Raw genomic sequence first — 18,963 nt, forward strand, 5'->3', positions numbered from 1 at the left:
GAGAGTTTATGCAGAGGATTCTGGTGGGAGAAAGCATCAAAAGCTTTTGATAAGTATAGGAAGATGGCTGTGTCCTAACTTCCATGTGTTAGTGCAATTTGTTTTGTCTGTCTTCTCTTTGTTCCTGTCCTGCCTTATTTATTGTGTTTTTGTTTTATTTCTCTCTGTTTATATTGACATTTTTCTCCAGCATCTGCTGTGGCTATACTAGTGGCCCAAGTCACCAACCCTGCACCTGTCCCAGTGTTCTCCTGCTTCCATTCTACTTGGCTGAGTTGTGGCAGCGTGCCAGGCAGGTTGCCTCTCCTGTGGCCTCCAGTGGCTGCTTACCAGAGGGGAACCACCATCTTTCCCTCTCATAGCAGTGCTGGGAAGCAAAGTTTGTTAGTCTCAGAGAGTTGGTGAGGGTGGTGAGGGAATTGATAGACCAGTGGCTAGAAGACCACATTACCTGCCTGGAAAGGCTCCTTATGTGGATTCAAGAGTTACATTACTGCATGTCTCTACCTTCAGCATCTCAAGCTGGGCCAGTAGGGTGGGTGGTCAGCATCTGGGTCTAGAACAAGCAGAGCAGTAGCGAAGGATATTCCCACCCTATCCCAATCTTAGTGTTCTTGGTCTCTGTGTGTAATCTCCCTCCCCTGTTAGTTGTCCAGTCTGTCCCATCTCCATTGACTTCCCTTTAGTCTGTGTGTCTGTAATTCTGTTGCCCCCCCTCAAGTGTGTCAACACCTCCCCTATCAATATTTGTCTCTATTTTTTTGTTGTTTGTGTGTCCTTGCCTCTAAACCTCATCCTCTTTCCATTCTTTGAATTTCCCTTAAATTCTTCCCCATCTTCTCTTCTCCAAAAAACAAAAACAAAAAAAAAAAAGGGTTCCTGCCCTGAAAGAAATATATACTTCCCTCCCCTCCCCACTCCCATTCTTACCTCCCTTTTCTCTTGTGCATGTGCTTGCTGCATCCCCTTTTCCTGCTTCTCTATTCACCCATTTCCAACCTTTTAATGTTCGAAAGATAGGTTTAAACGTTGCTGCAGACTGTTTAATGTGGCATACAAGCTCTTTCACAGCATTGCTGTATAACACGTGTACACACATAGTCACATATGGGCAACCTGCTAGCTACCTTTCATTATGTCTGACCTACCCGCAGTTATGATGTTCTTTTTTTATTTGGGATCTGTCATTTCCATGGGTGGGTTTTCTAATCAGCAGCAGTATGAGCCTCAAATTTCTACCTAGTTAACTAATTGCCTTTGGGCTACATGACACTGCAAGCTGTACCTGTGGGAGGTTTACTGCAATTGTGCTAGGCATGTTTCTGTATCTCAGGGAGACAGAGTGCATTGTGAGGAAGGAAATGCTTAACTAGAAATCAAAGTTGTCAGCATATCCACTTCATCAGGTCATTTAGGGTTAAAAAAAAAGAAAAATTCAATAACTATTTATCATGCTGCTGGGTGATTTGTAGCCATTAATACAAGGTAAAAATATATATTTTTTTGTACATTCTGCCCGTAGTGATGCTTTAACTTAACTACTTCCAGTAAACAGAAGCAGAAGGTAGCACCCTATGCTCATTAGCAATGTACTGTCCCCCATGAAAATACATGCAGGAAGGCATTTATGCAGCTGAGTGATTCAGAGAATCACCCTGCTGAGTGAAAAAGCACCACTAATCAAGTTAATGAAGACCAAACACTTGCACTCATCCATTGCTTCCAGTGGGTCTGGCCATGTTAGAGGTAGGTGTTTGAGAGTTTAGCTGACATGCAGTGGGAGGTGGTGTGTGCATGTGTACATTTGGTTTCACTTTACAAGCTCGAGATACTGAAATCTCGAATTTCAGTATCTCGAGACCAGAAATGTGAAAGTGCAGTTACTTGAAACTGCATATTATCAAATGTTAGTTTGCCAAATCCGTAGTAGATGTGGTGGGGTTTTTTCTCTCTCGGTATGCTGTCACTGTAAGGTAAGTGGTTTCCGGGTAGGAAGGATTTTATTTATTTATTAATCATTTGTTGACCGGGAAAGTCCGACTAGGTTCCACAGAGCCTGTTTTCAGCGGAGGCCCGGGGAGAAATGCTCCAGATGACGGCCGACGTGTGGTTATGTTCGGAGGGTTAGGTAGGTGTACAGTTTTTAGGGTTTTGTGTAGTTATGTGGTTTGGTGTAAACTTTTGGGAACTTTTAGAAGTTGGTTAGGGTAGGTAGGTGTGAGTGTGTCTGTGTGTATGTGTAAGTGTTTAAAGTGGTGTGTTTTTTATGTGTGTAGTGTGTGTGTTTTTCGTGAGATAGGTATTATAGTGTGGAATGGGAGAGTACTGCGTGTTACTTTAGGTTTGTCCTTTTTTTTTTTTTTTTTTTGTTAGTGCGACCTTGGAGTTGGTATATATTAGTAGTGAGGGTGTGGGGGGTGCAGGGGGTCTTGCCCCCTGCTTATACTTATGTATGTGTATTGTTTTTTGTTGTTTTGGTGTATTTATGTTGGGGGAGGGTTGGGTTTTGCTTTTGTAGTGTTATTTTTGATGTTATGGGTGTTGGTTTTTTGGGTTTTTGTGTTATTGCAGTTTCTGTGTTTTGGTCTTGAGATACTGAAATTTGAGATTTCAGTATCTCAAGCTTGTAAAGTGAGTCCGTACATTTGTACATGTCTGTGGTTGGATATGTTAGTGTATGCAGGGGGATGAGTTACTCCAAGTGTGTGTGTGTGTGTGTGTGTGTGTGTGTGTGTGTGTGTGTGTGTGTGTGTGTGTGTGTGTGTGTGTGTGTGTGTGTGTGTGTTTATGTGGGTGGTTGGCATAGCAGATTAATTAAGAGATAGATGGGGAATAATTTTGTGTGTAAGTGTGTGTGTGTATGAATGTGTAAATGTGTGAGGGGGATTGTCGCATCTCCACCCTTCCCTAAACAAAGAGCAAGTCCTGCAATATTGGGGGATGGAGAACACTAAACACCAGGGATGCTGTTTATATTGTGCTGTAAAGGTTCTTAAAAAAATAATTGTTTTGCAGCATGAAAGACATGGGTTGGAGAATACTAGACACCATGGATATTCTTTATATTGTGCAATAAAAGTACTTAACAGGATTCCAGACCTGTAACCTAAGCACTCTGTAACATATTGTTTGCTCTCTTCACCACCAGTAGACGTCAATGATACTTCTTACATGTTACCTTAAGTCTTTGAAAAAAAAAAGTATGGGGGGGAGTTTAAACCATGCACTCTTACTCTTGACACAGAAAGCAGCTTATCAAGCAGGAGCTGTAACTATCTATGCTGAGGAGTTATTGTAGAGGGTATTTTTTGCATAATAATAAGTATGAAACTCTAATGTTCATAGGTTCATAGGTAGGTACTAGGCTATTGGCCCTAGGGCCTAAATAAGCCTAGCCAAGTGGTACCCTGGCTTTTGCTACCCAAGAAAATTATTTTCCTGTGCCTCTGTCAAGCAGAGCCACAGAAGTGATCCCTGGGGTGAATTTCCTATCTCCCATCCAATCATCAAGATTTTTCTTGAAGAGTGCTAATGAGGAGCTTTGTTTGATATAGATAGGTAGTTTGTTCCAGAGTATGGGAAGTCTCTGAGACAGGAATCTGTCCCTCCAGCAGTTTGATATAGATAGGTAGTTTGTTCCAGAGTATGGGAAGTCTCTGAGACAGGAATCTGTCCCTCCAGCATGTTCTGTTTATTGTGGTGACAAGGTTTAGGTCCCTAGAGCAAGTAGCTCGGAGGGATTGGGATTTCTTTTCATGGAGCATGTCCAGCAGCTCTGGGTTTGACATAGCTTTGTATGTTAGGCAGAGATCGCCTCTGAGTAGGCAATATGCGACAGAGTAAAGCTGGAATTTTTTGAGACGGTCTGCATAGTGCATCTGTTTGAGGCCGGTAATCCTCTTTGTGAGGTATTTCTGCGGCCTTTCCAGTTGTTGTAGATGTCTTGTGAGGTACATACCAAAAGGGCGTTGTACTCTATAATGGGTCTAATGAGTGATGAGTAGAGGGGAACAATGACCTCTTTTTTCTGGATGAGAAACCTTTTGTGATGTGTGCCACATAGAAGGATTTCCTGACTACTGTGGCAATGTGATTATCAAAGGAGAGACTACTGTCTACTTGTGTCCCAAGGTCTGTTATCACACTTTTGGTGTGGCATTATTCACTGATTACAATGGTACATGAGTTACTAGGGACACTGCATATATAAAAGGCAACAGCAGGAATGCCCTTTAAAACCAGGGACAGTTGAGAAGGATGGGGATGTGTTCTTTTAGGAGTGGTGGACTTCAGGACAAAGCTGAGAGGAACACCAGATGGCACCAGGGAGAATTTTTAAACTATTACTTGGACTTACTGAAAAAGTTACTAGAATAGCAGATTAAGCATCACTTTACGAAAGATAGGAAGAATGAGAAAGTTACTAGAGCAGCAGATCAAGCATCACTTTACAAAAAATAGAAAGAATGAAAGTCTGTCTGGCATTACTGGCTGACTGTAAGGATAAACAGTTTACAAGAGCAGGGGCAAAAATAAGAAGATACATCAAGAATGTTCTGTTCTCTAAGAGACAGGTAAGAGGTGTGTGTGTGTGTGTGTGTGTGTGTGTGTGTGTGTGTGTGTGTGTGTGTGTGTGTGTGTGTTTGTGTGTGTGTATTTCAAGGTGTGCCTGTGTGGGAGAGATTGAATGGGGGGTGCCTGTGCTTATGCGATGCATGGGCTGCCAGTGGTAACTACAATGGGAATGTGCTCATTTCTACTTGTAGTAGTTACGACTGATTCAGAGACATGCAGATTGGCTGATAATGAGGGCTTTCCCGTTTCTAGCTAATGTGCCTCTGAATCTCATTTTCACTCATCTCTGAAACAGTATCTTTTGGCCACAGCTCTTACCACCAGCAGTATAACAACAATACCCCATACCTTGGGAATGAGTTATGATAATAATTGGGCACAGAGGGTCTTCCAAGATGGCTGCACACTGATTGGCAAGTTGATTTGACCTCTCCCAGTGTGAAAATAAAAACTGTGAAAAGGGCCAGTGAAATTGTCAGTTTGTATAAAATTCAGTTGTTGACTAGTAATTACACTGCTGGATGCCAGCATAGAAGAAATTTGGAGAACCTGAGAGAAAATCAGCTAGCAAAGGAGATGATAAAATATCTGAAAAGAACCTTGCATCTATTTTGCAAAAAGCATTTCAAGTTTCAGCTTTGGTGCAGGAGCTGGCTTCCAGTAATATAGAGGAAAAAATAAATCAAATGCATTAAGATTTTTTTTTTAATAAATGAAACACTGAATAAATGTATCAAGTCGAATAACAAAAGGTTGGGTAAACAGACAAAAATTTAAGTAGCTATTCAGATGAAGTGATAAAACTGCAAAAGTCAGCAGTTGAAATGAAGAAGCCTGGCTGAACATGAGGCTTTTCAAGAATGGGTATTTCAAAAAATAGTAGACTTGGATGACAGAACATGCATAAATAAACTGAGATTTTCTGGTGTATCTGTGAAACTGGAAGGTACAAGCTGCATTAATTTTAAGAAAGTACAAGAAAACAGCTGGACTGGTGTTCTACAGCAGGATTTGTTAATTGAAAGTGTAAATAGTGTGTATGGTCCAAATCTGGCCACGATAAAGCAGCCAAGACCTATTAAAGTAAATATCCAGTCATAACAGCAGAAGGAATTACTTCTGACAAAATGTGGCAGAAAGGAAAAGTATTAAAAACTTTAGACAGCAGAGCATGTGAGCAAAGTGATTATTCACTGCACACCAAGCACAAGAGATGTACTTCATCCCAGCAATTGGGGAATGTGAGATTCATGCTGCTGTATCCAGCTGTCTCCAGAATATTTTCTTCCTGAAGAATCAAATAATTGTTTTAATGCAGAACAGGCTAAGTAGGAAATAAAAAAGTTTATCCAACAAAGAAGGTGACAGCAACTAGAAGGAGACTGCTGCTTATTCTTCTGACAGTAACAAAACCCACAGAGAGACTTTGCCAGAGAAACATTTTCTATTTTTCAAAAGGAAAATGCGTGACAGAAAGAAAAAAGTACAGGAACTGACTAGAAGACTCAGGAGTACCTTGAACGTGAACCAGAGACTGGTATTGGAAGATGGAGATAATCAGGAAGAAGATGAGCAACACTGAAATTAGTGAATAAATGGGAGACTATAAGCATCGGTCCCACTGGATATAGAAATCGGTATGTGGAATATGGCTTTGCAAGAATAAGAGACTGAGAAACACTGGAATTTTGTTGACTGTGTTAAACCACTGGGAGTAATATAAAGTGATATATTCCACTTTATATCATTAATGTTTAGAAGGACAATGAAGGGAACAAAAAAATGAAAGTAAAACAGTTTTTACTCTTATTAATATTTTTATAAAATGTTTCATAATGTCAACTGAAAGTTATATTGTAAAGCACAGTTGGCAAAATGGTTAAGGTCTTTGTCTCCTATGCATAATGTAGAAGGTTCCATCCTGACCTCCAACCAATGCTTATGTGACGTTTAAATATTCTCCCTTTGTGGCTTTCCTCTTATCTCCCAAAAACATGCTGGGTGTTTCCACCTCAAACTCATCCAATAATGGAGCTGTGGGCATCATCACAGAGTCTAAATGGATGCCTTTTGGGGGAAGACTTGTATAGACCAACAGCTTAGGGCATCAACTGTGGTGCATAGTATCCTTTAGATAGGAGAACACTAATCGTAGATTGAGTGCTGTGTCAGGGCTAGCTACGCAGTGGTGTAATAATTGAATTGGCTTTACGTGATTTGGGCACATTGACTTATGTTGCCAAAAATAGGCATTAGTATTTGCCGGAACTAAGTAGATTGAGGACCCAGCCTACTCTGACTTGCAACAGAAGGAGGAGTTTATGTGCCCCTATTGTGCAGTGTGTGGCTGCAGTAAAGCCCAGCAGCCCTGGGTCAATAAACTACTGGCTCACTGATGTCCAGTTGCCCAACTTGGGTTACCAAGGATAGCTCTGTTGAGTGAAAGCTAGACATAAAATCAGTAAACCTAATGTAGGTTGATTAACTAGGTCACAGCTTGGAAGTGGATGGCATGAAAGTAAAGATGAGGCTGTACATCCTCTGTATCCAAGAGAGAAGATGGAAGGGCAGCAAAGCCACTTGCCTTGGGATCCAGAGTCTGCTACTGGGGGGAAGATAGCCTAGAAATGATGTACAATTGTTGCAGGGGAGAGCCTTCAGAAGACAGTGAGGGATGTCATCAGAATTAGTGACAGACTCTAGTGTATAGATAGGGCAGTATTCATAATCTTAGTCCATGCCCTCACAACATGTTTCTGATAGCAAGGAAAAGAGTGTATTCAGGCAGTAGTTGTAGGACCTGCTAGGTAAAGTAGGACAATATGAATTAGTGTTGATAAAAGGGGACTTAAATGCTCATGTAAGGACAGATAGAACAGCATATGATGACTGCCTAGTTCCACATAGGAGGCAACAGAAAGAAAGAAATTGAGGCCATTGTAGACTTCTGTCTGGCAAATGGCTTAATGGTAGCCAACACATGATTCAGCAACAGAGACAGTCACAGAATCACATATAAGAGTGGCCATCATGCAACTCAGGTAGACTTCTTGATGGTAAGGAAAGGGCATTGGCGTAGAATCAGCAATTGCAAATTCATCCCCAATGAAACAGTAAGCCCATAGTATAAACCAGTGGTTAACACAATCAGCTGCAAACAGTGGTCAGAGAAGGCGCTAACCTCTCAACATTTAGGAACTATTCTAAGCCAAATTTCCTACTACTAAGTGATAACTTATCAAAATTTCAAGCCCCCTCCCCCAAATCCTGAGAACACAGTTGCCGATGCAGAATTGTTCAAAGAAACCCTGTGTAATCATGTCAGTAAATGCATAGTGACAGCTGTGCTTACCACCAGTAAGTCCATAACTAACTCAAAAAACAAACTTCCCTGAGTAAAATCCAAACATAAACATGTACAATATAAAGAAAAAGTCATAGCCAAGATTAAGAAGTGCTACACCCACAATGATAAAAACAAAATCATCAATCTAAACAAACAGTTAACAAAGTGTATTGAGTCTACTGAAACCAAACCTGAGGTAAAGATAGGTTCTCAGGCAAAGGAGAACCACAAGGTTTTCTTTAGCTAATTGCCCAAAACCTCAACAGCAGCAGGCAGCAATGTGCAAAACTGATTGTAAATGGAGCTACCTACACAGAGCTGGTGAAAACAGAAAATCTGCTGTCCAACAAATTCAGATCAAGTTTTTACCCCCCCTCCCAGCCACCCCCTAGGAAATATCAAATAACCCACCTGCAACTATCACTAAGGAGAAGGTTCTAGATGTGCTCTCTAAGGCCCAAACACTGCATCAACGGGCCCTGTTATCATCCCAGGATGCCTCCTAAACAGCCCAAAACATTAACATTACATATCTGAACCAATGGAGTCACTGTTGAACCACTGCCTCCAGACAGGCTGTGTGCCACATGAATGGAGAACCACAACAGTCATCCCCCTGCACAAGGGTGGGCCAACAATGGACCCTGGGAACTACACACCCATAAGTCTGACTAGTCTCGTATACAAAGCCATGAACCAGATTATCATAGAAATGATTAATAAGGACATAAAGAAGCGTCAAACACTGGATCCAGCCCAGTTTGGCTTAATCAGGGGTAGATTGTGCCTACTCAGCCTGGTGGATGTCTTTGAGAAGGTCACAAGGCAATGGATGAGGGCTGAACAGTGCATACTGCCTATCTTGACCTGGCTAAGGCATTGGATTCAATACCCCACTTAGGCATTGTAAACAAACTTATGGATATAGGCATAAACCCACATATTACATACTGAATAGCCAGTTAGCTCTCAGACAGGATCCAAGAAGTTAGGATAGGGGAGACCACCTCTGCAAAGAGGCAGGTCACTACTGGTGCCCCTCAAAGAGACTAAAGAGTTCAGAAACAACATTCTTACACAGACAGGGTTGTGCAACCGGGGGGGGGGGGGATGGGTTCACCAGTGGAGAGACACAGACACTTACAGGAAGTAGTCACTTCCAGTGCTGGTATTATAAACACTTTTGATGGCTTTAGTATTTACAGTTACACCAATAGGAATATTTTGAATAATATTTTAAGTTATTTTTGAAGGGATTTAAGGTTGTATTTACGAGAAAGGTAGATATTGCGAATTGTTTAATTGAATTTAAGCTTTACACAAGAAAGCTAAATTTCAATATTTTTTTTGCGGATCAGAATAAACATAGGGATAAACAATTCCATAGCCATGACATAAAAAAAAAAGTACTTTCAACCCTCCCCTGCATCCTTTAGTTAATAATTTTGAGAGGGCTGTTATTGAAGAAACCTCTAGGACCCATTCAGACAAAAGGAAATTTGGGGCGAATTTAACTAAGGATGAAGTCACCTTGCTGAATGACCTAAGGTCCGACCCCACCATCCGTATTATGAAACCAGATAAGGGAGGGGAACTTATTTTATAACAATAGCCCTGATTATTCTGATGCCATACAAAATATTTTACTTGATGCTAATACCTATACACCTGTCTCAAAAAAAAAACAATCAATATTGCTTACCATAGGATTGAGTCCTACTTTGAGGAATATCTGTTGAACCAGTGGATTACTCCGGATGTATTTGACTTTTTAGTCAGTAATAATCCTGTGATTCCTTCCATATTTGGCATTCCCAAGATCCATAAGAACATTTCTCATCCACCATTTAGGCCGATAGTTTCAGCCAGTGGTTCTAAAACTCATCCCCTGGCTGTATGTGTGGATAAGTTAGTTAAAAATGTGGTTGAAAATGTGGCCCATTTACTTAAGAATTCTTGGTAATTCCTGGGACATTTAAAGAAGGAAATTTGGTCTAAGGAGCTTGTTTTTGTAACAAATGACGTGAAAGATTTGTTCTCAGTCATACCCAAGGACATTGGCTTAGAATTCTTTGAAGAGATGTTATACGTTCATTCCTCACTGACTAATGACCAGATTATACATTTGGTGGAAATAATGGCTCTTATTTTAGAGAACAATTTTTTTTCTTTGAAGATCAATATTTTCAACAGATCAAAGGAGTGGCCATTGGAGCAGCATGTGCCCCTGTGTATACAAACTTGGTTCTCCTTGGGTAGGAACAAAAATATGTTTTTAACAGTTGTTTTCAATGAATATACATTTATATCTAAGGTACCTGGACAATATTTTTATTTTATGGAAGGGTACCAGTGAAGGCTTAAATGAATTTGTGAAATATATTAATGGGACTACTGATTATTTTAAATTTACCTATCATAGTCACCCCTCACAAATTTGTTTTTTAGACACTTTGATCTCCCATGGTACAGAAGGTTTTAAGTCTAACGTATATCGTAAAGACACCTTCTGTAATTCGTACTTATACTACACAAGTTGCCACCCTTACACATAGAAGAAAAGCTTGATCAAGGGACAAGCTATTAAGGTGGCTAAGATAACCTCGGATTTTCAAGACATGTCAACAGAGCTGGCAGAATTAGCTAGGATGTTTTATGCCATGGGATACCAAAAAAAACTTGGTGGACAGTGTTATTGAGGAAGTACATCAGGGCTGGAACACCAAGTGTATACCACTTTTGGGTATAGGATTGCCAGTGTGGGTCCGTGTAATAATACATCTAAATTTGAGTAGGCTTGTGTAGTGCAGTATCATCCACAATTTAACGACATTATGGATGCAATAAAGAAAAACTTGTGTATCTTTAAAAACATTTCTGATCTTTATAAACTTTTGGGTGACGTATCTATTTTTGTATTCAAAACTGGTACCAGTTTAAAGTACTTTTTGAGAGGAAGTCTGGGTACAGTAGGATGCAGGTGGGTACACTCCCCTGTGGAAGTTGTAGGCAATGTTCCTACATCTTATCAGAAACTGAAGTTATTTTAAATAATGTGTTGCAATCTAAGGTTGTGTTGTTGAAAGGTAACTGCAACTCTGGTAAAATAGTGTATCTTGCTAAGTGTGAGAGTTGCAGTGGTTTTTATATAGGGAAAATGGAAAGGGCCCTTAAGACCAGAATTTATGAACATGTCAATGACATCAGGAAGGCTAAGGATACAAACGCTCTGTACAAGCATTCTATTAAATGTGCCAACTTCACTAAGTTCACTTTTGGCATCATAGATCAACTTGTGTTAGACCCTAGAGGAGGTGATTGAAAGAATGAGTTACGTGATAGGGAACTTTGTTGGCAGCATAGGTTAGGTGCCATGCTACCCCCAGGGCTAAACAATACTGTTTCTATTATTCCAGTCCTTAAGAGTAGGTCAAATAAAATATAAATTATTAACCCCAAAGTTATTATTGTGAAATTGTCTGTCAAGTATGATTTTTACTATTTTTTTAGGATTATTTATTTTTCATTTTTTTATTTTTTAGTTGTGGATGCACACACACACACACACACACACACACATATATATATATATATATATATATATATATATATATATGACATTTACAAATGTTTTTATTGTGTAGTTTCAGATACAATTTGTGTAATAGTTAATATTATAGCCTTAAGTAATTTAAGCAGGTTAATTATGTTGATTAATTGTGTACAGTACTTAGGTAACCCAGGTATATGTCTATTTTTGTATTCTGAGGAAGTCCTCGGTTGTTGGGGGATGAAAGCACTTAAAACTTCAATAAAGCACTTACATTTTACCCATTGGGACCCTCCTTCAGTGCTTTTGCCCATTTTACGACTATCACAAACAGGTTTAAGAAATAAAAATCCAGAATTGGTCTCCAAGTGTGTTCTTTCGTTGGGACTAGGAAGATCCTTGAATAAAACTCCTTCCCACCTGGGAAGGAGGAACTGGTTCTATCATTACTTCGAACAGCATGTGCTGAAGAACAAGTGGAAACAAAACAGTCTGACCTGCAAGATGAGGAATGACCTCCTAGAAAGGAGGAATTTCCTCCTACTGCCATCTGTGACCCTGATGAATGTTTTTTAGAACCAATTTGTCTGAATCAATCTGTTGCCAAAGAGAAAACAATAAAGAGTCAGACTTTCTAGAAGAGAAAGGGGGCCAAGTTGGGAGGGGGTCACAAAGTAATTCATACTTGTTGGAGTGTCCTTGGTTTTGGGAGGCTTGAGGCTTCATTTTGGAATCTCCTTGCCACTTCTTAAGTATTTGTCTATCTGAATTCTGTTGAGATTCTTCTGTTTTTTGTTTTTTTTTTCACTGAAATTGGACAATGAGAGAGAAAATCTCTTGGGCAATTTGAAAAAGGAGGACTGAAAAATCTTAAAGATTCCCAGAATCAGCTTGATCCTTTCATCACTCGATTTGATCACCTCTGCAGCAGAGTGGCCAAACACTAAATCTCTATCTAAGGGAGAATTTAAAATCTCATTTTTAATATCATCTGGAAAGGTATGCAGTAAAGCAAACCTCCTTAAAACCGTAGCAGTGGCCACAGCCCTGGAAGAAGCATCAATAGAGTCATATACACACTGCAAGCAATGTGTAGTGATCCATGCAATAGAAGAAACTAAGTTATTTAAAGCAGATTTTTCTTCAGAAGAAGAAACTGTAGGTAAAACATTCCTCATACTTTTACAGTATGTCAGAATAAACTTTAGCGTATGAGCCTGACATTTCAAAATTCTGAAATTCAAAGTTGTAGAAGTATACACCTTTTCCCCATAGCTAACGGTAATTTTCCCAACCTTATTAGAAAGAGTAGGATTGGAATTAACTAAGTGGTTAGCCACAGAAAAGTCAGCTAAGGCTATAGCTGCTGGTCAGGTTTGGGAACAGTGTATAAAAATTTAAATGACTGGGGAACTTTATATATCTTATCTGCCTTTTTAGGGACAGCTATCAAGAAAATTGCAGGCAGTAAGACACACATCCTGTAACACAGACAGGTCAAGAGGAATGAGTGTAGGTTCTGGAAAATCCTTCTGTAGCATCTCATAGTATTTTTGAAGGACTGAGAAAGCTCACTGTTCTCCCACTGAAAACACTGGGACATTCTACTGAGAAAGGTAAACAAACCCCCCACAGGAAGAATCAGAAAGAGAACTCTCTCTCCTTTGAGTTTGAATCAGAAATCTGAGGAGAAAACCCTGAATCCGTCCCTGCATCTTCTTGTTTGGATTCATAATCTTGAATCTCTTAAGGAAAGGAGGCATTCCTCTTTCTTTTACGAAAACTACTCTACAAAAAGGATCAATTACCTGAATCAAACCGTGAGTCAGTCCCAGTAAACTACTATCCAAAGAAATTTGAGACAGAATAGATACATACTTAGTTTTCTGTTTTTTTTTTTTACAGGAAAAGTGGGACCATCTGTGTTACTAATAGCAGCCACTGCTTCCCCATGAATGGGCAGAACTTTCTGACAAAACAGAGAAACCCTCCCTGTTCCCTTTCCCAGGACTGAGAATAGCGATTCTTTGCACACTGATGGGGACAGAAACAGCCACAGGGGACATGGCTACCCCCGGTACATAGTAGCTGTAGGTGCTACACCAGAGGGATCTGCGGCAAAAGATGAGTGGTCTGATGTACAACAAATGGCCACAGCAGAGTTACCCACCTGCAGCTGAGGCAAATTGCTAGCCTGCTATGGTGGCAAAGGCTGTTCGCTTAACTTTTTCTTTTTGTGGCTGGAAGAAGGAATCTCAGTGGGAGTGGCAATCTTTTCCATGGGCAAGCCTAAAATGGTGCCTCTGTCCTGGGGAAAACAAGCAACAATGCCAGTAAAACTACCAGTCCAGAAAAATTACTTTTTTGGAAGAAAGAAAAGAGTAAAAAGTACTTTCAAACAGTATAGCAGCCCCACAACCTTAACATCAGCACAGTTTCTTCAAGAAAATAGTTTATCAGTTAGATAACACTACTGCTAAACTGACAAACACAACAAGATCTCCTTTTAAAAATATGTTACAGTTTTGAGACAATCTGTTAAAACACAAAAATCCTAGATTTAAAATAACTTTCCTGAAGTACATCAGTAAAAAATAAGAAAATGGAAAGTTCTTCACTAAGGGGAACTTATCTGCCCAGCTAAGGAAAGAGCAAGATGACCGTCAGTCCTCAGAAGCCTCAGCGGTAGTAAAGATCTGAAGGGCTTCGCACTCAGACTTGTCTCTTAGTCAGCTCAGCTTGAGCTGTTTAGCAGTTTGGGTGTGTGGAAGGTGCTGAAACTTTGGAAATTGGCCAGCTGTTATATCCTTGGCAGTGTACAACCCATATTGCTAAGGCTGCTGTAGCAGTAATCAATGTAAAGAACATCTGCTTGCCTTGAACCTTGGAGACTTGATAAACAGCTTTGTTGGACTACTGACTAAACCATACAGCTGGGATAATGCCAAAGGTTTGGAACATAACAGTAGTTATTCCTTAGTTACTGGGTTGGTCCATAGAGGAGCTGAGCAATTGCAAGCCTCCTGGGAAAGTTATGTAAAAAATTCTGTTAGACCTCCTCAGTGCTAAGTATACTGCAGCTGATTAACAGCATAACTTCCCACAGTTGTGGTCTTGCTAGTCCAGCTGTATTCAGTTCTGTAAAAAGTAATGTAATGTCTTTTGGCTTATCCCAGTTAGGGGTCACCACAGCGGAACTCCGGTCTGCTAATGATTGGCAGTGGATTTTTATGGTGCCGAGTTGCCAGCCCGATGCCCAACCTTCAAAGAAGGCACACCTATTCACGCTCGCACCTACCTGCATGTCGTTAATGTCACTCGACCATGGGGAGAACATGCAGACTCCACACAGAAGGCACTCCAGCCAAGAATCGAATGGGAGAACCTCTTGCTGTGAGGCAACAGCGCTAACCGCTGCACTACCACGGCCCCTATATTCAGTTCTGTAAATGAATTTCAAATAAACTGAACTCAGTGAAGTTTGAACTTGTGGTACATCTGGACTTCAGCAAGACCTTTAATGTCATATCCCACAAAAGGTTGGTAGGAAAAATAGAAAACATATTGTGAAGCCTAAAATGTAGGGGCAGATAGGACAGTTATTGGGAGCAAGAGGTGAAATTAAAGAGTAGAAACACAGAAAAGAAAAGAAAGCACAGTTGGCCTCTAGAAGATTAATTTAATTATTTCAAAGATAGACAGAGAGGGGTCGTTGGATACCTTCCCGCAATAAATGATATAGGTAAATATAGTTTATGAGACAGATTTTGAAGAAACAGAGCAGAATAAGGAGAGTTTCAACATTCATAGCAGCTACCTGCAACACCTAAATGACGTGATAGACCATAATTTTTTTTTATCACCATCCTTCTATAATGTCCAGTCTGTACAAATTTACTTACAATTCACTGCAAATGCTCAAGTACCATCCCTGCAGTAAACATGTTATTTTTATCGTTTACACCACACAGTCAGTAAACCGAGGTTCTTGCATAAAACCTTGTGTTTCCTAGTAACCATTTAGCTTGCATGTTATGGTATCAGTTTCCACTATCTTCTCAGTTAAGTTGAATATAACATTATACAGCTCTATGTTTGTTTAAGGACATATGTGTTTTGTTTTCTTTTGGTATAGATAAACCGCACAATCCAATGGTAAATGCAGGTGCTATTGTCATCAGCTCACTAATGAAGGTAAGAAACAGGGTGATAGAGGTATGTAGTTATGCATAACTGCTTGCATTAACACTGTCACTGTAGGTAGTGTTTTGGAATGTACTCCTGTCATTTGGGTTTACTGAAATTGCTTCCTTCCCTTAGTTTCTTTATTTGTGTGCTGTGACATGAATATAAGATGTGTAGTTATTTTTGGTACATGTACATATTTCAGTTACCAGGAATGTAGTTGTATTTAAAAGCTCGTATTCTTCCTTAAAAATAGCTCTTAGTTGCATTGTTTTTGTTTGTTTTATTGATAATCGAACAGTTCTTTGCTTCCATTTCTTTCTTTTAGTAGTAAATAAAAATATGTAAGGATAATCTGGCAGGTTGTGCCTTTCATAATGTCTGAGAAAGAGGTCAGAAATGAGCTTGGTCTCTTACGGGACATGGCAGCTTTAAGACTGGGAAGACTCTGTAGGATCCTAGAAGATGCACTACTTTACAGGAATGTTGAGAAGGAGGTTGGGGTAATGGCCTGCACACTGCTGGCAAGATAGCACTTATGGTATATACACAAATGAAACATAAATGAGTTCTTGTGGGTTACAGGAAAGAGATACTGGATAGCAAGGAACGGTATATTACTCATTAGGCAGGATAAGGAACAAAATGAGTGGACCAATTAACTGTTAATCTGCTTAACAGTTGTGTATTTCTTTAGCTGGGCTAGCAAGTGTGTAGGACATTGTTCAGACCTAGGATGCATTCTGTTGTTTTAACTATACCAATGCTTTTGTCTCTCTGTGGCTCTTATCTTCAAAGCAGTGAAGCTGAACACAGGATGCTGGTGGTGAACTAGGTCTATCCCAGAAGACAAATCATTAACAACAATGGTTAAAAAGTCTGATTGGTCTTGCAAAAAATGGGAGTTGTTAGATTATAGGTTCATAGGTTCATAGGTTTATACTAGGCTATCTGCCCTAAGGCATTTATAAGCCTAGCCCAAATTTTTGTGGCTTACGCCACCCCTTATATGAAAAAATACTGTGCCCATTAGTTTGTTGTGCCTCTGTCCAGCAGTGACACAGAGATGATTCCCGGGGTAAACCTACGATCTACCATCCACAGGTCAAGATTTCTCTTGAACAGAGCCAGCGAGGTGCTCTGCCTCACATGGACCGGGATTTTATTCCACAGCATAGGGAGTCTCTGAGTGATAAATCTATCCCTCCAGCACGTCCTATTTATATCCGTGCTAAGGTTTAAGTCGCTTGCTCTAGTGGTTTTGGTGGATTTGGATTTTTTGAGGTGGAGCATGTCCATTAATTCCGGGTTGGACATGGCCTTGTATGTCAGGCACATGTCACCTGTGAGCAGACGGTATGCGACTGAATAGAGCTGGAGTTTCTTCAATCTGGCAGCATATGACAGATTTTGGAGTCCCTTTATCCTTTTGGTGAGGAAATTTTGGGGTCTCTCCAATTGCTGCAGATGTCGGGTGAGATACATCCCGAGTGGGGCATTGTACTCGATCATTGGTCTGATAAGTGAAGAGTACAGGGGAACAATGATCTCAACTAGATCTGGATGTGAATCCCTTCATGATCAGGTGGGCAATGTAGAAGGTCTTTCTAACCACTTTAGCAACGTGAGTGTCAAAAGAAAGGCCACTGTCAACCTGGGTCCCCAGGTCCCTGATAGCCTCTTCTGTGCTTAGTGGATTGCCACCTATATGGTAGCTTGGGGTTACCTTGTTTTTCCCGAAGGGTATGACTATACATTTTTTGGCGTTTAACTTCAGGCCATGGCTCTGGCACCAGCTATCTGTTTCCGTGAGTCCCTTCTGAAGGATATCCGTGTCCGATGCACTTTCCACTATGGCGCCCAGTTTGCAGTCGTCTGCAAACTTTGTCAGCCAAAGTCCTCCCATGTTGGCCTGTACTTCTGAGAAGTAGATGCCGAACAATAGGGGGCCAAGGACCGAGCCCTGTGGGACACCACTTGTGACCGGCTTGGAGTCTGACATAGCGCCAGCAACTCTAACCCTGTGGGTTCTGTCCTTAAGCCAGTTTGCAACCCATCTTTAACAAGTAGATGCTGAGACCATAACTGAAGTACTGTATGTAGTACTAGAGAGCCTGTTATAACAATGTCAGACAAAAATAAGAGTAATTTAAACTATTTTTTGTAGCACAGGTTTTGTTCCAAACTCCACCAGAGAACTGAAAGACAGAGAGGATAAGATGTATTGAGGAGTCTATTTCAGAGAGGCAGAGATGCGTAAGAATGAAGGAGGGCCATAATCACCTATCTGATTAAGCCAGTTCAGACATAAAGTAAGAAACTATTTTTTTAATTAAATAAGCCTGCTTGGTGGAACAGACTCAACAGTTCTGGGAAATTCAATAATGTGCTTGATTATACAAAACACTTTAGGAAGGAAAGAATAAATTGTTCACTACTGACCAAGTAGAGTTTATCATGCAGCAACAGGCCAGACTGCACCTGCCAAAAAGTCGTTATCTGTTGTCATAGTTTATTTTATATGCAGTTTATTTGGACTTTCATTTTATAATTTGAGCTCTTGAATTTGGCTAGCAAAGATATCTTAATCAAGGATTGTGTTAGATGTCCTGTGCTTAACAAAAATGGCAGTCTATTTTATACATATGTTTCACAAGGTTCAGTTAGAAACCTTCCCATAATTCACCATGTTGATTTGACTGCTTAGGATGTCAGTGCTGACAAATGAAATGCAGCCGCATGTTGACAACTCTTGCTAGTATTTTTCATTTCTTGTACTCATTAACAGAGTGAATTTATAGAGGGCAGATCGGTAGCATGCTGCCTTAAACAGATGGCATTCTGGAAGAATATATTCATTACCCTGCAGTTACTAACCCTAAAACATGGCAGACACTTCCACGTATCCCGTCCACAAAAGTTTGCTTGGCACATTTGTATGTCCTTAAAATCTTCAGGCCTGCTATCATACTGAAATATGACCTTATTAACAGACTTCTCTTTACCGGTCTGTCTCACTAATCTTTTTTCTGTCTGCTTGTCCACTTCATTCACCTTAATCCAGCTAGATTTTTTTTTATCCAACATTGCTTTTTGCAGCATTAAACAAACATAGCATAATCACAATAAGATTAAACCTTTGACTCTACATTCCCATTATTTTTAGTTAGCTCTCAACAATTCTTGGAACTAACATTATAGTAATTCCAACTAAACCATATGTTCCATGCTGACTATGCCTCAAAACAAATTCCCAGAATCCAAATAGATTTTAAGCTACTTCAGTCTTCAGAATACTTCTAGTGAC

At 40.1% G+C, this 18,963-nt stretch overlaps 1 protein-coding gene across 2 annotated transcripts in view; it reads left to right on the forward strand.

Annotated features, from left to right (window-relative positions):
* LOC122811665 (glutaminase liver isoform, mitochondrial-like) overlaps window positions 1-18,963 on the forward strand; it is a 1,484,096-nt gene that overhangs the window by 613,056 nt on the left and 852,077 nt on the right. For both annotated transcript variants that reach the window (XM_044083661.1, XM_044083660.1), the window contains exon 7: window positions 15,607-15,665. In XM_044083661.1, coding sequence (XP_043939596.1) covers window positions 15,607-15,665 — 59 coding nt within the window. The remainder of the gene's footprint in view (window positions 1-15,606; window positions 15,666-18,963) is intronic.

The sequence above is a fragment of the Protopterus annectens genome, chromosome 9.part0 (assembly GCF_019279795.1).
Source record: "Protopterus annectens isolate FY-2018-M chromosome 9.part0, PAN1.0, whole genome shotgun sequence".
Lineage (NCBI taxonomy): Eukaryota > Metazoa > Chordata > Ceratodontiformes > Protopteridae > Protopterus > Protopterus annectens.